General features: G+C 46.3%; 1 protein-coding gene across 4 annotated transcripts in view; it reads left to right on the forward strand.

The window, feature by feature from the left end:
* Window positions 1-13,334, forward strand: part of POLD3 (DNA polymerase delta 3, accessory subunit) — a 34,159-nt gene extending 20,825 nt beyond the window's left edge. For 2 of the 4 annotated variants that reach the window (XM_084842345.1, XM_084842346.1), the window contains exons 10-12: window positions 3,871-3,959; window positions 7,169-7,247; window positions 10,684-13,168. In XM_084842345.1, the coding sequence (XP_084698471.1) occupies window positions 3,871-3,959; window positions 7,169-7,247; window positions 10,684-10,886 (371 nt within the window). In that variant the 3' untranslated portion in view covers window positions 10,887-13,168. Of the gene's footprint in view, window positions 1-3,870; window positions 3,960-7,168; window positions 7,248-10,683 lie in introns of all 4 variants that reach the window. The other 2 variants (XM_084842342.1, XM_084842344.1) reach the window with 2 other exon arrangements.
* Window positions 13,335-22,161: the final 8,827 nt, after the last annotated feature.

Genomic DNA, 22,161 nt, shown 5'->3' on the forward strand with positions numbered 1-22,161 from the left:
ATGACTGCGCTCAAAGTGAAGCTGCCAAGACAGCAGATAATAGGATACATTGGAGGCAAAACAGTGGAGACTGTGCTTGCAGGACGCTCCATTTCAGCCGCTGTGACAAGGATCCCCAAGTTCAGGTTCCAAAACACTTAGGCGGCTGCAGTGCTGCTGTTCATAGTAAATTACCAAGAAATAAGTTGGGAACTGAGGCAGGGAGGAGTGTGCTGAACAAAACAAGCATCCAACAAGCCAGTCAAGAGAAGAACATAGAGGCTGCTATTACAGTATAATTAATACCATCAGTTCGGCACTGAAGAGCAGAAGAAAACAAAGCCAGATACTGCCTTGGCTTGTCCCAGGGAAGCTGGGAATACACAGCGAAAGCTGATACTAAGCCTTGAGAGCCACATCATGTATATCAAGGTGAGAGGATTTCAGGGACTCTTCCTGTTGCAAATGTACCCTTTGCTGCTGCTATTTGATTTATATAAAACCATCAAGGTACAAACTGCTGTTTGTTTTTGCAGGTAAGGTATTTGAGTAGTTGCTGGATAAGTTGCACTTGTTTGGCACAGCCTTGCAAATTAACAGAGGGTCTTGGGTAAGAGAGGGATGAACCTGATGGTTCATTTAGGGCACAATCCTATGTATGTTTAGACAGAAAAAGTCCTACAACTCCCAGCATTCCCAATTCAGTCATTACTGACTGGGGAATGCTGGGAGTTGTAGGAGTTTTCTATATAAACATGCATAGGATAGCACCCTTAGTAGCTCAGTTTCCTCAATCCTGCTGTGAACTGTCCAGGAGGCTCTTATTCTCTAGCTCCTCTGTGAGCCCTTCAAACCTGCCAATAAATTAACTAGGCTCCATCTCTTCTCACAGTCAGGTAATGAATGAGGATTTTGGTTTAAGCCCTAAAGGGGTCTCTCTAACTCGCTGCTTTGATACTTGCAGCCACGAGGCCAGCATGCTTAGTAGTTGGCACCTCCAGATGCTGCTGGGAATCTTGAGGTGTGTATTCTTGTATGGTGTTCCAGATTCTACCATCTCTCCTGCGGCTTGTGTGTTTACAATTCACCTACTTCCCTCCCCAAAAGCATCCAGTTCATTGTTTTGTGGTTGGAAGTCAGACAGCGTGTGATTTGAGCCCTGCTGAAATGGCAAAAGGTCCCTTGGCCCTCATGCCTTGTTCAGACACCCTTCCCAATACTGACCTAATAAGCTGGGCTGGTTTCACATCCACAATGCGTATTGCAGCTACAGAATGAGCAAAAAGCTGCTGCCAGCCAATGGTGGACAGAAAAGGAAGCTTGGGAAGTGTTCTCCTGTCCAACATTTCCATTGTTTGTATTAAGCAAGCAGGTCGGCAGGGCTGGTGCCTTCTCTGCTTGCTTCCCCTATGAGGCTTCACATGGCTGAATTCCTCCATGCGACTTTCACCTTGTCAGAGTAATGGCAACTGGGTGATACAAGCACTGCTGCTAATAGTTTCTGGCCTCTCTGCCAGTCCAGGGAAGAGCTGAAATGAGATCTGCCTTCTGATCACTCTTGGCTTTTGCCTTTCTGTTTGGCAGAACCACAGCAGATTGCAACTTGCTGCCATAAATGAACCAGATCTCACTGTGTTATGCTGGGGGCTGTCAACATGACTCTGTGACACATGGCACCCACCATATGGCTGTGAAGTTGACTCTGTTTCTAAAGGGAAAGGGTATAGAGTACTCAGTACAAAATGTCTGGGTAAAGGGTTATGTCAAGGAGGGATTTGTGGACAGTTTAAGCAAACTCCTCTGAAAATACAGCTATTTAGTCTTTTGGGGGTGGGGAGAGATAAGTGTCATCTGTATTGACTGGGGTTTTAGAACTGACAGGAAGGCCTGGCGTGCTATGGTCCATGGGATCACAAAGAGTCGGACACGACTTAACGACTGGACAATAACAAAAGCTTGCCTCTTGATTTTTCCTAAAGCTAATGCTACCAATGCCACCCATTTCGTACCTGAAGCTGTATTCATGCCTGTGGTTCAAATGGAATGCACTGTTCATAGATTTTGCCTGGCAGTAAAACTGAGTATGGGATGGTGCAAGGAATGGGTGGGTGATGAAGTTGCAAAGAATAACAATAGCACTGCAGGCCAGGACATAATATATCTTCCTTCACAAGATGGGATAGCAGGGTATTCCTCGGAGTTCTAGAAGTCTGTTTTATTACAACCCAGAGCATGTTATACAACCTCCATGGAATCTCTAATCAGGGCTTTCAAAACTAAAGAGCAAGTTTCTCCTGCTGCTACAGCCTTCAAGCTGCATGCTGACACCCTGTTAGCTTTGCAACAAAGAGCAAAACGAGAGTACTGTAGCGTGCTCTATATAGAGCTGCCCTTGTGCCTGGTTTGGAAGCTGGAGCTAGTGCAGAATGCAGCAGCTAGGATGCTCAGCGAAGCACCCAGCTATACATATATTGCACCTGTGTTAAAAGAACTGCACTGGCAGCCTTGAGCTATCAAGCCATGTTCAAGGTTTCATTGCTGACATTCAGAGCCGTAAACAACTCAGGACCAGGTTACCTAGCTGACCGCCTTCCTTTATATACACCAAATCGACCCCTAAGATCTTTTGAGGAGGGCTTATTGGTCATCCCACAGCCAACTGTGTGTTGCCAGGTAAGTAGGCCTTCTCAGGAGTGGCATCTGCTCTTGGGAACACTTCCATGTGTTCAAGAGGCAAAACCGTGGCGAGTTTCAAATGCTTCTTGAATATGCAGTTGTTTACTCGGGCTTTCCCTGACATGTAAATCAATCATGGCACTACACTGTTCTTGTAACGTTTTTAATGTATTTCATATAGGTTTTACATTGTTTTTATATTGTTCTATATGTATCTTTTTATGTAAATGACTTAGAGAGCAAAGGATATCAGGTATGGAAGTAGGTTAAATCAGTCAATAAGTCCAGGAAGCAACATTGCAAACAGTGAAATAAAATTGGCACTGTCCTTCATTTGGACTGTGCTACTTCCACTGACCCTTTCACAATAGGGATTGGAACAAAGCCGTGTGGATTGTGGGTCTCCTTGGGTCAATGCAGCAGACACCCAGGAAAGCCTTTGCCCAGAAGCAACCTTAGAAATTAGAAGAGGTCTTGGTGGAGTTCTGTTTATCGAGGAATATTGCTACTTGGGTCCCAGACATCCTCTTCCTCCTGATCTCTCCAATTCTGTTCTGTGGTGCCACCCAGACTTCCTTATTCCACATCAAAAAAGGAACTAGATTTCTTAAGTTCTGTGCAACACCTGCCTTGTTAACTAAAATTCACCTAGGTTTGTGTAGTTCCAGTTTACTGTAAAAATCCATAGACGCATTAAAGAAATGTAGGCTGGCTCCACACAGTGCTCACCTTCTACATGGAATTCAGTCCCGTGAGTGAATTTGCAGAAAGCCTACGCATTGATCCCAACATGTGAATGTTGGTGTAGAGTTTGGTGGCATGCAAAGCAGCTCTTAATCAAGGCTGTGGAAGGAACCCCAAAGATTGGAATTTTAGTCCCTCTTACCAAAACTCACTGTTGCATAAAGAATCAAATACTTTGAAGAGCCTATCTTGGACAACTAGAAAGGAGCAAGTAAATATTTGCCTCTTGCCTTTGAAAGTGCTGGAGGTGCTCCTTCTTTTTCCAGGCTAGTCATCAGGAGCCCTGAGGTAGTGGCAGCAGACCTCAAGTATGCGTTTCACTGACTAATTTTAGAAACTCAAGTTTGAAGTATGTTTGCCCTGGCTTTAACTAGGCAAGCAGCAATAAATCTAGAATGACATAGGAATGCTGCAAACTTGCACAGGGATGTAGTTCCAACCTTGCAACCTGGCACCTTTTTCTTCCTGCAGATGTCCCGGAATCACCTGTAACTCCTGAAGTGAAAGACTTTTCTCCTGAACCAGCCCCAAAGCCACAGCCAGACCCTGGGCCCATGGAGGTACACACTTGTTTTGTATGACTATTCCAAATATTAATGAGTGAAAATCCTCCTTAATAGTGGATCTGCAGTGGCAACCGGTAATGCCAAATTCTGAACATGGCCTTCTGTCATGCAAACTTCCATAGCTGCTGTGTGTTGCATAATTTATGGTATGGACTGGGGGGTGGGAGATGGAGAGTTTCCAGATTTGGGTCCTGCTCTAATTTCCTTGGCCTTGGAATAAAAAAAGAGTAAACCTTCGGAAAACATTGTGGGGTTGGATGCAAGGAAGGGCTGGAGGAGGAAGCCTGCTTAGACCTCTGAGTTTCTAAGTGCTCAGAAAGAACTTCACATGCTTCTTCCACCTCTTCTTTTTTTTTAAACAACTCTAAAGCTACTGATTCCCAGTAGCAGAACCAGGAAAAGAACACAAGATGAGTGATTCTCAGTCCAGCTCTAATTGCTGATAGGCATAAGAAGACATGCTCTTGAAGAGAATGGGCTTAGGCTGCGGCCGTGGTGTCTTCAAAAAAAGAATTGCAGGGAGAGGTAGGGAGGGGTTCAGTGGCTCTAGTCTGCAGGCGAGTCCTCGGGCTTAGAGCTGAAACAAATAAAAGCCCAGGCAGAGGAGGCTAAAGAGCCAGCTGAGCTGAAGTTGATGCTGTTCCTTTGGCCCCACTTGCACCCATGCCCCAGGACCCTTTGCAAGCTCTGCTACTTTTCTTTTTACAGCCATGGTGAGAAGCTAGATGGGCTGATGCGTGCCCATCAGTGACAGCCAAGCATTATTATAGAACAGTAGGGTTGGAAGGGGCCTGTAAGACCATCGAGTCCAACCCCCGGCTCAATGCAGGAATCCAGTTATTTTTCTTCTAGCTGGTTGTGATGTCTGGTCCCACCATGATAGCACAACAATATTTATATGGATTTATCAACATGAGATATTGTCTGAGGAAGTTACTTCACTCAGGCTTTTTGTAGGCCAAATTTTGTTTTACTTCTAACTGATGAGTCATTCCACAGCTTTTGACAAGTTTTTCCCCCTTTCAGCTTTTTAGCTGTTTCTCCCACCCTGCACCACCACCACACACATGTTTTATATAAGTTCGATTATTAACAATTACACTGCTTTTTTCTGAGACAACCATGAAACATAGGGAATGTTTAGAACTTTGCCAGTAAGATGGTTGTTTTAATTTTCTGCCTAAAAACTTTTATTACAAAAATGAAGGAAGAGTGACTAGGTTTTCGGGAAGAGCCCTGTTGCCCTCCTTCATAGATGGGAATCTACTTCTCAGATACAGTTTTCTCTCTGTTCATGGGGTTTGGAGAAGTTACACCGGGGATACTTTATTTTCAATTGGAATTCATGCTGAAACCAGATACTTGGCATGTAGGCTCCTTCATTTAACGCCTCCAGAATGTTGAATTGTTTCTTCTTTCAACATCCTCCATTACAAATGATCTGATACAATCATGCTATCACCACTTTGTTTTTAATGCCTAGTTAGGAAATCCAAAATTTGCCAAGAGATGAGAACTTATTTACAGGGATTGTCAAAGTTTGTTGATACTTCCATAAGCCCAAAAAGTTTTATTTCAAAAATAAATTGAGTAAAGGTCTCTGTTCAAAAGGGGGTGGATGGGAGAAATCTGCTGCATTCCAGTTAGACGCTGCCTAACATCCACGTGGTCGTGCTTATTTCTGAGTAATCATAGATCAGCTCAACTTGTGAAACACATTGAGTATTTGTTTAACAAAGGCTCCTCAGCCAGCTTAAAGGCAACCTTTAGCTTTTAATAAGAAATGTGAACAATCTTACAAGGAACTTTTGCCATTTAAACTGCTAGTCTGAAGTAGGAAGCTCTTCAAAGAAAAGGAGAGAAGTATCCAACAGCTGCTTAATTCTCTTCCTCGCTCTTCCTCTTTTCTTTCTATTTCTGTTATTTTGGGTACCTTAATTCCTTGCCATTCAAGCTAGTAACTTGAGGCATTAGAACTCAATCGCTGCAAAAAGGATGCAGACTGAAAGGATCATCAGATCTAATTAGTTTTCAGGAGATACTTATCAGCATACTGGTTGACATTTAAAAATTTAGAATGTGTTAGCCTTCGTTAATTCAAACTTGAAGTCACCTGCCAAAAACCAAAGGATTAGATCTGACCAAAAGGAAAGTGGGTTCTGTTTCTTTTTGATTAGTTCTATTACTAGAAAAATAACTTATCTCATTAAAAAAAATTAAAATAGTAAAAGAATCAAACATGAATCGCACAGTAAGCCCCCTTCTCCTTCTCTCTTTATAAAGTCTCATTGTCTTTGAAATTTAAGGTCATAAAGTCTATCTGAAGTAGCACACGTGATTCCACTCAAAAGGCCACTTTTCCATCCTTCTCCTAGTCCCCTTTTCAAGTCTTTCTTCCCTCCAAAAGGTCATCACGCTCCTAGATTCTCATAACAACAAAACATTATCTACATTCCGAGAGTAGTGGCATGTTATCACTTCCTTGTTTCAGATTCCAACTTCCCCGGGTATTGCTTACAGCCATGGCTGCAAACAGGCATGTTTTAAAAACAAAGCAGAAGCAAGGGCAAGGGACTCAATTCATGGATCATTGTGGCATCTGTTTTGCTCCCATGTAGGCCAACTTCCACTGGGTCATATAAGCTGGGAAGGCTTATTATCAATGTGAAAGATGACAGGATCAAGTGCCACCATCCATTCCCCCAGGCTTGTTTTAACCCTGGAATCCCTGCTTGCTTAGCATAGATACGATCACTGAATATCTATTCTCTATCTCCATGCTTTTTTAATTTGAGCTAATAATTGCCAATACTAATAAAACTTAAAAGCCTCAGTATCGTCTCATTCACTCACCAGAGCAGGGACAGCCTGTCACAATTATTTACCCTGTTAAATGGATTGGAATCCTGCCCCTCATTCTTCCCTTGCTATCTTCTACAGAGGGTCCTCCTAGCCTTATTAGGAGGGAAGTGGCAAGGAAGGATGTAACTGCTGAGTTATTTCTCGGGCAAGAGAGACAGCACATGGGTTCCCATTCTGTGGAATGCCCCACTTCTGCTTCTCTATTTATATACCTGCTTTTTTAAAAAAATGCAGCTGGACAGACACATCTTGTAACTGACCCATGATTGCTCCTGTCAAGCAGGTCTGGTTACTTGTCATGTGATCTCATAATTCTCATTTGCTGAAATGTCCCCTTCCAGGTTTCAACAGGAGAGAAGAAACGGAAGCGGAAGCGAGTATTGAAGTCCAAAACATTTGTTGATGAGGAAGGCTGTATAGGTAAGCAGTAGCGCTGTCACTTGATTAAGGCAATTGTAGTCAATCATGAGATGTAACAAATTGATAAATTCTACATAAATTTGCGTATGAGGAAAAATGATTCTGCAGAAGAAGTAGCATACTTTGTTTTTAGATGATGAGCATGTCATAGTGGGCACTGTGAGAAACAGGCACTCTCCTGTGAGAGAGAAGCAGGAATGCCTCTTCTAAGACAGTGGCTGCCACTAGAAAGTAATTGTATTTAAAAAGGACCTCAATTTAAAAAAGAAAAAAATCTGCTACCAGATCTACTAGGGGCACAATCGATGCAGATATTTTTTAACCAATCTAACCAATTAAATAAATCGAGTGTTACAGGAGAGTTTGTTCTCAAGGGCGCTGCGGTGTCATTGTTCTGCAATAATTTAAGCACTTCTGAAGCATGGAGAAAGGCCTGCAGTGTGCCAGAAGTAGCCCTGGCATTAGGAAAGGGAGTGGGGCCATGACCGGGCCTCAGCATTTTCAGTTGCCACATTCCATGGCAGATGTGCTGTAAACCTCGTGAGCAGGAGGAGTAGCCAACCTTCCTCCCAACTTTCAAAGCTTGGGGTGGGTCATCTCGCCAGTTATGCAGCAGTCCCTGCTTTTCCCCAGCTTTGAATGTGGTGGTGGGGTGTTGCTCAGAGGTGGGCGGCCCAAGCCAGCCAGCTCCCCTGGTTCCTACAGGGTTCCTTGGTGGCAGCCGCTGGGGAGCAGAGGTGCCCTGTGGTGACTTGCCCACTGCTGATGGAGACACTTGGGATACCTCTGCCCAGCAGCAGCCTAGCCAGCTTCCTCCCCCCGCCTTTTCCTGCTGGAAAGTTTGGGGGGGGGGTTGAGGGGGAAGAACCTGACAGTTGCAGTTTTTGGCTTGGCCAGAAGGCCTGCCAAAAAATATAGACCTTGGTCACAGCTCAGTGGGTAGAATAAAGCAGGGGTAGGCAGCATGGTGCCTGGGGGCACCAATGCACCCCCAGAAACCTTGGTGGCCACCAAAGTTTTGTGCCCTTCCTACCCTATAAAAAAGTTAACACATTTTCTTAATGGTTGCTGGGATTGCTGTGAAAGACATTTCTGTTGGTGCTGAAATCTGTGTGTTTAAAGGAGTTGCTTAGTGTGTTGGGGGTCAGACCACACCTCTGCCTTGTACTTAGTCTTTTGGGCAGGTTACTTGTCCTTTCTGACTAGCCACACCTCCCATGGCAGCCATTTTGGGGCGGTGCCCAAGACAAGTCCTCAAATTGCCAAAGGTGTCCATGGGCACGAAAAAGGTTGCTAACCCATGGAATAGAGCATGCTTTGTATGCAGAAGATCTCAGGTTCAGTCCCTGGCATCTTAGTTAAAAGCCTTCTGGTACCTTAGTATCCCCTTCATGGATCACTGCCTTGTTGTGGCAAAGGGGCTTGCATAACTCAGTGAAGCCATAAGCTATGCCATGCAGGGCCACCCAAGACGGACAGGTCGTGGCAGAGAGTTCTGACAAAATGTGGTCCACTGGAGAAGGAAATGGCAACCCACTCCAGTATTCTTGCCAAGAAAACCCCATGGAACATATCACAAGGCTAAAAGATATGATGCCGGAAAGCACACTCGGGGAGAGAGCGCAGGACAGGAAGGCCTGGCGTGCTATGGTCCATGGGGTCACGAAGAGTCGGACACGACTGAACGACTGAACAACAACAAACCTTAGTATGGAAACTTTCCTCTTGGGAAAGACATTGGAAGAACCACCTCAAGAGAGGGTAGGCAGTCTTGGGCTAGAAGGACCCAGTGATCCCATTATAACTTGACATCTGCTGAACCAATAATACTTAACGTTTGAATAGCACTTCCAAGTGATCAAAGTGCTTCTCATGCACTCTCTAGAAGTCAAGTGTTGTTACCCTCCATATTACTAGGGTGGGGAGGCTGAGGAAGAGTGGCTTGCCTTAGGCCCTCTGATGAGTTCATCATGGCAGAGGCAAGATTCAAACCAGGGTTATCCTGATTTATAGCCTAGCCTCTTTCTAATGACAGAGGCGCATGACTCCCTGTGAATGAGAGAAAAACCCTTGCCACAAAGTTTCAGCCCTGGAACAAGTTGCCTCGAAGGTGAAGAATCTCCTCCTTAGGCTTTTAAAATGAGACTGAATCTGCCAAGGGAGCTGTTGTTGAATGGTGAGGACGGGATACTCCCTGGCGTCCCTGCAGACTGTGATTCTAAGGGTTAACCGGTGCTATGTACCTTGTGTAGCATTCATTACCAGGCAGGACTCAGGACACCCTATTTTATGTAGGGCCCCTTCATAAGCCTGTCGCAGCTCGGAGTTGTGGGGGAAGAGGGGAGAGAGTCTGGCCATGTATTGAGAAACCCTTAGTGCAGTTGGCCACATTAGTCATGCAAGCCCTGGCTTTTCTCAAGTTAAAAATGGATTTGTGAAAGATGGGGCTTCTCAAGTTTGGCTAAGTGCCTTGCTGGGAAGAGGTGTGCTGTGGCCTCCAGTTTGAGTTCAGGCTTCTCCAAAGGAGTGGGCCCGTTCCTTTCTTTTCCCAGCCAGCCCCTCTGCTCCTTTCCAAGGCCTGTAGCCAGAGCTTGCAATAATAAAGATGGGCACTGTTCCAACAAAAGGTGTTTTCCTGTTTTTTGTTTTATTCTTTCAGTTCACTCTTCTCTAAACATGTCAATAGTGGGAAGCTTGCCATCTCCACTTAGAGCTTGGGTTAAGTGGTCTCCTGTGGAACGTTGACCTTCTGGATTTGCAATCCAGACCCAGTACAGAGCGTTAGGGAGTTCTGCACACCCTTGTGGTGTTCTTGGCAGATGGTTTGATGTAGCAAGGAAAGAACAAGGTGGAACTGTGGTGAGAAATGTTTGGATAAGAGAGGGCCTTATCTGTGCTTCCAAGTTAGAGGACCGAATGCCACCTCTGCAGAACTTTGAAAAAATGTGCAGGTATGTATATTAGTCAAGGGTTGGCGCTTGGGATATATAGGTAGTAGATGTGTACTGCTGTGGAGACTTGGGGATACTATTATATGGACCCTGTCCTGTCCTGTGATTGCCAGAAGTCCAATCCACACATTTCTCACTCCCCCGTTTTGAACTTTAGATTCCTGGTAGGAGCCAGTCCAGTCCCCCAATAGTAACCCAGGCCATGGCACCGGCATTGTATTGTTGGCTCTATACTATACAAAACCAGTCCAAGGGTTGAGGACATTTCTCTAGTCCAAGGATACAGTTCTGCAGAAGAATAGGAAAGGAAAGATGAGAGTTAGATTGAACAGCATTTGGGAGTCCCTGGGATACTTGCTATGGTTGCTTACAGAATGGAGGTTGATTTGATGTCCCCTTTAAGCCCCTGCTGGATAACCCAACGGCTGAAAGAGAATTAAGGCCTTGCAAATTCTGTAACTGCTTCTGCCATCCTTTGTTTCCAGTGACTGAAAAGGTTTATGAGAGTGAGTCCTGTACAGACAGTGACGATGAGTTCCGATCGAAGCCCCCTGTAGCTCACAAACACCCTGCCGGAGCTGCAAAAAAAGAGGCCAAAGAGGAGAAGAAAAGCACAAAGAAAGGAGGGGTGGCAGCCGGCAAAGCAAACAAGCAAGCATCCATCATGGGCTTTTTCCAGAAGAAATGACCTTCAGCCATCTTACGGCTTGCGGAAGCTGCTTCAGAGCAAACCACCAGGCACAATACTTACTGTGTAAGTGAGCTCTCTGGAACCAGAAAACTGGACAAGGATCCGCTTGTGGGAAACTGTTTGGTGCCGAACTGTACAGAAAGTAGCCGCTGGAGGCAACCAAGGCGCGATGTAAGGCTGTGTGGTGGCCTTTTAAATATAAGATACAATAGACATGATATATCATAGTTCTATATTTTTAAGAGTAATGTTTTGAGGTGTCCTGTCTGAGGAAAGGTTCACAAGTGAATTGACTTCTCCCACTGGGTCAAATCCATCAAATATAACTAAATATCCCCACCCACTACCTTCACCCCACTCACCCTTTCCTTTTCACAGTGGTGGACTCTGAGTACTTGGCTGAGATTTCAAGAGCTGCTTTTGGGAAGGGACTAATGTTTGGGGCAAGAAGAGGTGCATGCAGGAACAGGATGTTCCGAAAGGGTTTCCTGGGTTTCCCATGAAGTGCATCTGCGATGGCCCACTGAGATCAGGCCACACCACATGACCCCATTAGGAAGAGAGCCTCCCTTTCTCCAAGAGCCAGAAAGTCAGCCGCACGCTGTGGTGTCACCTCTGCAGTTGCCTTCTCTCTTGATGCTGAAATTTTAAGGTGGGGAGCCCCCAGCTCATAGCAAAATGTGGCCTCCCCGCCCCATGTGATAAGGATTGGGGAGGGAGAACCTGCCCTTCCCAAATTGTTTTGCCTAATTTTCTATTTGATTAAAATGTAATGGGCCTCCATGCTGTTGCTTGCTTTTGTAGCCATTAGGAAGGCTAGGTGAAACTGACCATCTTAGTGTTTTTCCTTAACAGAGTGCTACAAACAGCATGGAAACAGTGAACACTTTACAAATGTCATAAAAAGTATTATGAGTTTGTGTGGTGGCAGAGGCTGCCTCCGCCAGGATATGTGCTTGAACTGGGAGGGATTCCTGTCCTGAGCCACTCTTCAGAACCAGGCGGGGCTGCCCCCTTGTGATGGAAAGATCCCTGCGATGCTGCCTCAAGCTGCTTTTGGCCCTGCCCCCGCCCATCCAGAAGGGGAGCTTTACATTTGACAGGGCATCTGTCCAAGGGCAGCATATAGGTGCTTGCTTGCTTGCATGACACTGCATCAGTCCCACCATAAATGAGGGGTGGTGGAATACCAGGCTAGTTGTCTTCCTTGATCTGCTATCAAGTGGTTTTCCCCCCTTAATAGAGATACCATTTGGCATTGAAAATAATTAGTAACAGGCATCTCCACTTTGGAGGATCCAACTCTAAAGAAACCAAGTCTGAAAGGGTCATGGCATCCCCACCTGTAAGCACCTTAGCGGAACTCGTCCCTGGCTACCCTTCGCTCTTGATACGTGTTCTCAGCTGGTTGCAGTGGAAGAATAATAGACAACCTCACGCTCCATTCTTCCACCACCCTACCATCCATGGTTGATTTAGCTCTAGCTTTGGAGTTAGGGTATTCTGCAGCCATGCTCCATCACAACCAAAAGACAGTTTCAAGGGGTCTGCAGGTGGGCACCCGCCAAAATAGAGTTAACCTGAAGTTACTGATGACTTTTTAAAGCCACTTCAGTTGCCTGTTGGATGGCTACAAGGCCAAAGGAGAACCAGAGAGGGGTTCAGTGTTCAAACTCCATTACTACAGAAATATATTTTTGTTCTGAAAGTGTTCAACTTGCAGCCATGCTCCTAAAAAGTAGTTCAAATCCATTGCTGAACAATCTGAATCCATCCACAACCCTTGCAGATGCGAGAATCAGCCTGTACCTTTGAGCGGCCGCTGGCTTCAGTGCTCAAAACACGACTGTGTACTTAGGTTTCATGTTCATAATGGCTGAGCTTATAGTAAATGCATCCAGTCAATAGCCCAGGACTGCGGGCTAGCCTTCATGGCCAAGAAAGCTGTTCGCCATTCGAACCCTAGATTTCCCTGCCACAGGAAAGGGTGTTTGGCATCATTCTCTGTACAGAATTGAGAGCAACAGCTGAGTGTGGCTTTGTATCCTTGGGATAGTATTGGTTGTTTTTTTTAAATAGGAAATAGGGCCCTCCACTGGAAGAGACTGGGAAACCTTAGTTTGGCTCCTGCCAAGTGTCTTTTCTTTTTTATATATCTTTCCCAAGAAAGTAACACTTACGTTTTTCCTCCTTTTGTATGCTCAGAAATTTATGCTGGGGGAAAAAATGTTCAATAAAGATGTGGTCTTCTGTTAACCATTTTTTTCTGATCTTCCTGGACAGGTGTTTTGTGTTGGAATTTGTGCTACTGCTTGTTTTATTGGTTGGCTACAGTCTTTTCATTGAGCTTTGAAGATTTTCCATGCAACTGAATACTTCAGGAATAAGTAATCCAAGAACTATGTTCACCATGTTCAGAAATACAAATAGATCATTTTAAGCACAGCTGGAATTCTTCACCTGTTAGTAAGCCCCTAGGGATTTCAGAAGGGGCTCTTGAGCTACCCCATCTACCATCTTTGCATCAGCTGGGGTAGATGGGGCAGTGAAATGTCAGCTGACCTTGCCTGTGCTGCTCTTTGTGATAGCATTGCACCTTCCCAGGATGATTGGTGATGCTACTGATGGGGGTGGGTGGAGTAAAAGTTAACCTGTTGGTTAAGTACACTCCGGGTTGGGTGACTTGCAAAATGTGGAATGGTCCACTGTTGTCAATTTGCAGAGTCTTTCACAGTCTTGTGTACACCCCTGCAGGTGCTCTGGAGAGCAGTGGATGAGAAACTGACCCAAAGCTATGCAGTGGTAATGTTAGCATGTAAAGCTAAATCAGCCTTCCCCAACTTGGTGTCTTCCAGATGTGTTGGACTACAACCCCTATTTTCCCCAGCCAACATGGCCATTTGCTGCGATGGCAGGAGTTGTAGTCTGATTCATCTGGAGGGTGTCAGATTGGGGAAGGCTGGGCTAGAGCATAGTTCCGCATTCCATGCCTGATCCTTGGGTTTGTGCACTCCCGCCTTCACCTTCCCTCTTCTGTGTAGCTGCAATGAGATGAGAAGCGTTTCCTTTCATTTTTGACTAACCCCAGACTGTTGTTGTGTTTGCCCAGGAAAAACTGCGGTTAGTGTTAACTGGCTTGTCCAAACAAACCCAACTTCACACTGTAGTTAATTATCCTGACTTGTTTGGATAAATCAAAGTTACCACCATACTGGGCTGGTTCACATGATCTTCTTTAAGACATGGTGGGCTGTGGCACAGGTGACTATTTTGAATGTTCAAGACACAACCTCGGCTTGTCGTGTCGTCTGAACCCGATGGAGGTGGATAAAATAACCCCCATGTGAACCATGGCTTATTTTAGGGCACAAAATCACAACCCACTGTGGTTTATTTAAGACACAGTGATTATGCAAACCAGGTCATTGTGGTTGAAAAAGACAGCAAATGCTTCTGATCTCATGGTTATGGTGGGAAGAGAGGGGTAAGCAGTAGGGTCTGAGGCTCATGTGCCTAACGCTAATCTGTGGCTTATGAGTTGAACCAGACCCAGTGTGTCTATAGTCTTGAGAACATAAATCATGTTAATCACTTCAGGGCTGCAATGCTCAACAGACTTACTTCCTTGCTTCCTTTTTAAAATTGGTTGGGATTTACTTTTGTGTAGATAGGTTTTGGATCAGCCAGTTTCCTGCTCTTTGCTCCTGTTCTTTCTAAAGGAGTAAATTAGGTCTCAACCACACTAGTTTTCGGGAGCTGATTCAGCACCAAAATGCAGCCAGTGAGCAGATACACTATCCAGCCTTCCCCAGCCTGGTACCTTCCAGATGTTTTGGACTACAACTCCTAGCATTCTTGACCATTGGCTATGCTGGCTGGGCCTGGACCCAACACATCTGGAGGACACCAGGCTGGGGAAGGCTGTACTATCCTTATGGGCCCAAGTAGCTGTTAAAATGCTGAGGTGCAAACTTTTGGACTCTTGGCTAAAATGTTAAGAACCAAAATGGAGGGGAGGGGATTATGGTGGTGATCACAGGGTGTTATTTACGTAGCAATAGTTGAAGCAGAATATGGCAGCTACCAAAATGGTCCTTCTTGATGATGGTATTATTTATACAGCTCCATCAATTCTTATGAAATGCTGCGAAGCACCATGTACAAGGACAACAGCTCTGCCCTAAAGAGCGTACAGGCTAAATTTTGACAGTGGGCAGAGATTCAAGGGATGAAAGTGAACAAGTGAAGATAATGTATTTTGGGGATAATTAGGGGCTTAAGCCTAAATCAGAAGAAAATGTGGGCTTTAAGGAAGATTTTCAACGTAGAGAAAGATGAACAGTGGGAGGGAGTTCCAGGCTTAAGGGGCAGCAAGAGAAGAAAAACTATCCTTTAAGAGACCTTCAGGCATCCAGGAAAGGTATAGCTGCAGGAGCAAAGGTCATTAGTGGGGCTGTACTAACAGAAGTGCCTCATAGGATTCAACTTACAGGAACCTCTCCAGGAGGAGCTGGCAGTAAATGTGGGGTGGGGATGTGGCCTTCAGGAGTGTAGCTACCAGAAACAAACTACCTTCATTTTCCAGCCAACCTTTTCACATTTGCAGCAAGCCTCAAACCAGTCAAAATGGTTATTGTCTACTTTCTTTCCAGTTGTAATGCTGTGCAGTGCCTAGAGATGGAGTCATACATTTACCTGACCAATTAATACACATGTCATGCTGCCAGCAACAGGAACATAGGAAGCTGATTTATACCAAGGGAGGCTGTTGGTCCATGAAGCTCCACCGTTTCTGATAGAGTGGGTCTTTCCCATCCATAGCTGGAGATGCAGGGGTTGAACCCGGGACCTTTTGCATTCAGAGCATGTGCCCTACCGCTGTGGATGGAAACTGCAGCGGCCCTTGCAGTGGCTGGCGTTTTTCTCAGACAGCATCCCTCCATGGTTTTTACATAAAGGATGGGGTGTGGGTGCTCAGCCATGTATATTATTCCATCTTCCCCAACTTGTATTGGGCCCAGGGTCATAGCTCAGGGGTATAGCATGTGGTTCACATGCAGAAGGCCCTGGGCTCAAGCCCTGGCATCTCCATTCTCATAAAAGGATCAGGTAGCAGAGGATTCACTTGGATTTCCAAAAGGCTTTCGACAAAATCCCTCACCAAAGACTCTTGAGCAAACTTGGCAGTTATGGAATAAGAGGAGAGGTCTTCTTACGGCTCAGCAAGCAGAGAGTAGGAATAAATAGTAAATTCTTTCAATGGAGGGAAATAATTAGTTGGGGTCTCACAGGGATCTGTATTGGGACCACTTATTCATAAATGATCTGGAATTAGGAGTGAGCAGTGAAGGGGCCCAGTTTGCCGATGACACCTGATTATTTAGGGGGGTTAAAACAAAGGATCATGAGGAGCTCCAAAACAGAAGTGTGACTGTGAAGATCTCCAAAAGGATCTCTCCAAACTGGGAGAGCGGGCATCTAAATGGCAAATGCGGTTCAGTGTAAGCAAGTGTAAATTGATGCACGTTGGGGCAAAAAATCCCAACTTCGAGTACAACCTGATGGGATCTGAGCTAGCAGTGACGGACGAAGAAAGAGATCTTGGGGTTGTGGTGGACAGCTCGATGAAAATGTCAACCCAGTGTGCAGCCACTGTAAAAAAAGCAAATTCCATGTTAGGTATAATTAGAAAAGGAATTGGGAATAAATGCCAAGATAATATTGCATTTATACAAATCTATGGTGCAACCACACTTAGAATACTGTGGACAGTTCTGGTCGCTGTACATAAAAAAAAAATTGTAGACCTGGAAAAAGTGCAGAAAGGGTCAACTGAAATGATCAGGGGGCTGGAACAACTCCCCTATCAGGGAAGGTTATAGCAGCTGGGATTGTTTAGCTTGGAAAAAAGGAGGGTCAGGGGAGACATGATAGAGGCCTGCAAAATTATGCATGGTGTGGAGAAGGTGGATAGGGAGACATTTTTTCTCCCTCCCTCATAATACTAGAACCCAGGGTCATCCCATGAAGCTGATTAGTGGGAGATTCAGGGCAGATAAAAGGAAGTACTACTTCACGCAGAGCATCGTTAAACTATGGAATTCGCTACCACAGGATGTAGTGATGGCCACCAATTTGGATGGCTTTAAAAGGGGGTTAGGCAAATTCCTGGAGGAGAAAGCTATCAATGGCTGCTAGTCTTGATGGCTCTGTGCTACCTCCAGTACCAGAGGCAGTGAGCCTATGTACACCAGTTGCTGGGGACCATGGGCGGGAGGGTGCTGTTGCGCTCATGTCCTGCTTGTGGTTTTCTGGTCGACAGCTGGTTGACCAGAATGCTGGACTAGATAGACCCTTGGTCTGATCCAGCAGGACTCTTATGTTCTTAGGGTGGGGAAAACCTTTCTCTGCCTGAGCCTCTGGAAAGCCACTTCCAGTTAGAGGGCACAGTACTGGGCTAGATGGATCAAAAGATCTGACTTTGTACAAGAGGGGCCATGACTTGGTGGCAGTGCACATACTTCGTACGCAGCACATCCCACTTGTGATCTCTGACCTGTCCATTCTGTTAAAAGTGACCTGAGGTAGCTGGACAGGGCAAGACCTCTGTATGTGGCACTCAGGAGAACCACAGTGATGACTAGAATGCGCTGTTGGAGATGAAAGCGGAATTTGGGCCACTCCACCAGCCCTCATGACCACCTCCATAAAGGCTGTGCTGAGAGGGGGAAGAGGGCCATTCCACCAACCCTGCCGGAAGACGTATTTCCCCCCTCTTCCCTCCCTATTCCTTTTTCCTTGTGTATCTTTTTAGATTGTAAGTCTGTGGGCAGGGACTGTCGTCTTTTACTGATCATTTGTAAACTACTCCAGGAGTCTTTTTGGCTGAGGAGCGGGATAAAAATACCAATTAATTAATTGACTGATGGGTTTTTTAAAAGGCTGCATGAGCCAAAGGTCAGACTTTGTAAGAGGTACCTGCTGCTCTGTGTCAAAATGCCTTTGTTGACAGATGTAAATATGAACTCAACTCCTTGAACATAGTGGTTCAATCTGGATCTCAGCCCTGAGGCATATGAAGTGAGCCTCTGAGCATATGGGGAGCGTCCTCACAGATGGCTGGGAGCTCAGCAAAAGTAACAGAAAGTATAGTCAACAATGGCAATGAAGGTGCTGGCTCTCATCCACCAGAAAGGAAGTTGGCGTTCTCATTAGCCGAAAGGTCATGCTGTTTTGCTGCTTAAAGCTCTGGGAGCTGCTCCAGATTAACCTCGGTGTGGGTTATGAGGAGGTAGCGTGGGAGAAGCCGCCACCCCAAGGAGGACGGAACAGGTGCAGGCTGAGAACGGCAGGTGGCTCAATGGGAGCCAGGACTGACGTCCGCTGGCCATGGTGGACCTGTCCTGCAGGACAGGGCTGAGGAGCTTTGCCAGGCGAGGGCAGGGGTCCCCACTCAGAAATCAGGTGCCCAGGAGCAACTTGGGTCAACTCCAGCTCTGGAATGGCAAAAGAGGCCGACAGAAGGTCAGAAGTGACGTGTGTTGGTAGAAGTTGACTGTGTGAGAGAGAGGCCAGCCGAGTAGGGAAGAAGGAGAACCTTCTTGGATCCTCAAGTTTTCAACAACTTTTGCCTAGTTTCAAATCTGCCGTTTTTGGGCAAGGTGATTGAGCAGGTGTTGGCGATGCAGTTGAAGGCACACTTGGAAGAAGCCGATTATCTAGACCCATTTCAATCGGGCTTCAGACCTGGGCATGGGACAGAAACAGCCTTGGTCGCTTTGGTGGATGATATGAGGAGGGCTTTGGATAGGGGTGAATGCTCCTTCCTTGTTCTCCTCGACCTCTCAGCGGCTTTTGATACCGTTGACCATGGTATCCTTCTGGACCGCCTGGAGGGGTTGGGCATTGGAGACACTGTATTACGGTGGTTCCAGTCCTTCCTCTCTGGCAGGTACCAGAGGGTAGCACTGGGAGAGGAGGTTTCAGACCATGGCCGCTCACGTGTGGGTGCCACAGAGTTCCATCCTCTCCCCGATGCTATTTAACATCTATGTGAAGCTGCTGGGGGGGGGGGGTTGGGGTGCGGTGTCATCAATATGCGGATGACACGCAGCTCTAACTCTCGTTTAAATCTTCACCAAGGTTGGCCATAGAATCTCTGTCCAAATGTCTGGAGACGGTGAGTGGCTGGATGGGGAGGAATAAGCTGAAGCTGAACCCTGACAAGACGGAGGTACTTTTGGTGGGAGACAAGAGGAGGTTGGGGGATGTTGACCTGGTGTTGAATGGGGAATGGCTACCCTTGAAAGACCAGGTCCGCAGCCTGGGGGTCATTTTAGACTCCCAGCTGTCCATGGAGGCTCAGGTGTCAGCTGTGAGCCAGACAGCACTGTACCATCTCCATCTGATACGATGGCTGCGCCCCTACCTTCCCGACTATCTGCTCCCATTGGTAGTACATGCTCTAGTCTCCTCTCGTCTAGACTGCTGTAGTGTGCTCTACGTGGGGTTACCCTTCAAGACGGTTCGGAAGCTGCAGCTGGTGCAGGACGCGGTGGCTCGCCTGATTAAAGGCAGCCGCCGGCGTGATCACACCACTCCAGTGCTGAAGGAGTTGCACTGGTTACCAGTTGTTTTCCGGGCCAAATTCAAGGCGTTGGTTTTGAACTTTAAAATCCTACATGGTTCCGGCCCAGCCTATCTCAAGGAGCGCCTCCAGCAACACCAGACAGGCCACATAACAAGATCAGCCTCGGATGGCCTTCTCTCTGTCCCATCAGCCAGGACAGCTAGGCTGGTGAGGACAAGGGAGAGGCCCCCCACTCTGAAACTCCCTCCCTAGGGAACTCTGCCATGCGCCCTCTTCAATGAGCTTCCGCCGTGCATTAAAAATGTGGTTGTTCAGGCAGGCATTTGGGGTGGGTTAGGGTATTTTTAAGCCCACTGTTAGGGCCGCGGTGGCTTAAGGGCCGCGGTGGCTTAGTGGTTAAGACGCTGAATTGCAGACCGGAAGGTCAGCAGGACATCAGTTCGAGACCCGAGTGCTGCGTGACGGAGTGAGCTCCCGTCTTCAGTCCCAGCTTCTGCCAACCTAGCAGTTCGAAAGCAAGAAATTGCAAATAGATAAATAGGTGCCGCCTCGGCGGGAAAGGTAACAGCGTTCCGTGCACCTCGGTGTTCAGTCATGCCGGCCACATGACCACGGAAGCATCTTCGGACAGCGCTGGCTCTTCGGCTTAGAAATGGAGATGAGCACCACACCCTGGAGTCAGACACGACTGGTTGGGGACACCTTTCACCTTTCAGGGTATTTTTAGAAATATGATGTTTTTAAGTAGAATTTTATTGTTCTAAAATTGTATTGCTGTACATTGCCCAGAGTGGCCAGGTGAACACCCAAATGGGTGATTAAGAAATTCAATCAATCCAATCAATCAATCCATAGGTCAAGATTCTAAGAGGTGACCTGGAAGAGCTGAGAGACGGTAGATAAGACAAATGGAGGCATTAATATACCAAATTTGCCTTGCTGGGCCAGAAGTCCCCAGAATATTGCATGAGAATTATTACCATGTATGGTCATGGACACTGCAACATTCTATGCCAAGGAGTTTTGCAGGTTTCCTGTTGGTTTCAAGGAAAAGCCTGGATTTTGATTTGAAAACGGTGAATTTTGTCCCAGTCGCATTCTCCGTAATGCTGTGATTATTACTGTGTCATGCAGCCTTCCCCCCCCCAGTGTCATCCTGATGTGTTCGACTGCACCTTCCCTAATTCCCAGACAATTCCCAGATAGGATCCCAGCTTGCCTGGGTCCTATCTTGATGTCATTTCCCCCTCCTGTTACACCTAAACTGGCTGTTGCCCTGTTTTTATCAATGCTGTGTTTTTATTTTGTTGTTTTGTTCTGCCATGCTGGCTGGGAATTGTGTTTGGATTTCCCTGTTAGAATTTTTTCCCCTAAGCTAAAAAGCTCCAGCTGTTTAGCCCACCCACTGAACCTCAAGGCCGCTGTGGCAAGTGTGGAAACTGGGGTTGCAAAAGTCAGTGCTAAAAATGTGGCACAAATCTCTCTCTGTAAGCAAAGGCTGAGCTGAAAGTCCTCTGTGGAGAACCTCTGGTTTGAATTTGGGGGGGGGGGGTGGAGTGAAAGGAGTGCTCTCCCTACCATTCCTGCTGGTGGTTGCCAGGTTTAGGACCCGCAATTAACCTTGGCACAATGATACGTGGCGATGTTGCATCGTTCTCAGGGCAACGGTGGGCTTAAAAACTTGCAGCCACAAACCAGTTGGAGGACTGCTGCCTGCTGATGGTAAGGTTGCTGCCACACCTCTGAAAACTGTCAAAATCTCCCTCCCCATTTTGCCAGCTGCAGGTGGAGTGGTGAGATTACGACAGGGGACATTTCAGCTCAGACATGAAGCCACCTCCCAACATCCTGTCACACTTGCATATGACCAAGAAACCTGGAGGAAGCAGCAGGCGCACTCAGGAACAACTTTCTCCTCACCATGCATAATGCTGCTTCTGGGAAAGCTTTGTAACGCAAACAAAAAAGAAATGGGGATGGGGAGTGGGAGTGGGAGTGGAAAGCATAACCTGAAGCCCTTCAAGGACTTCTACATGAATTTCTTTCTCAGCCTCTCCCCTTTCCTCATTTCTTTTTTGCTCGTTTGTTTTATGAAACTTTCTCAGATATCAGAAATAAATTGGTGAGCACAATCCAACTGGAAGCGCAGGGTCGTCTCACACAGAAAACCGGCACGCGTCTTGCTGCTGGAGCCTTATTAGGCCTTTTCATGAAAAGTTATGTCTTTGCAGGGCTGTTTGTGCCACTCAATTACTCACACTTTAATGGGCCGCTGTGTTTTCCTTGGCTCAGCACGCGTTATTTTCTCTACGCATTTACCCGCTAGCCTGGTATGAACCATTACAGAATTTCTTCATCAGAACTGACACTTCTGCCTGGAGTATCAGTCTATTAAACTGAAGACAGAACCCTTATTTGTTCAGCAAATATTAGCTTGACCTGTTAGGACTGTAAAATTATATACAGAGATACAAAACAGAGGGGCCCTATTGAGATGTCTTGGCCTTTGGGGAGCCTTGTTAAAATGTTGGCCAAATACTATTCAGAGATTAAGTTTATTGCTCATTGGGTAGTTTATGTCAAAGGAAAATGATTGATTGATTTTCCCCCCCCGCTAAGAAAACAAGAACTACTCGCATCCACAGTGCAGGCAGAACGTCACTGTATGATGGTGTGAAATTT

The sequence above is a fragment of the Heloderma suspectum genome, chromosome 3, assembly GCF_057233095.1.
Source record: "Heloderma suspectum isolate Gila_16-S chromosome 3, 16-S_ref, whole genome shotgun sequence".
NCBI lineage: Eukaryota > Metazoa > Chordata > Lepidosauria > Squamata > Helodermatidae > Heloderma > Heloderma suspectum.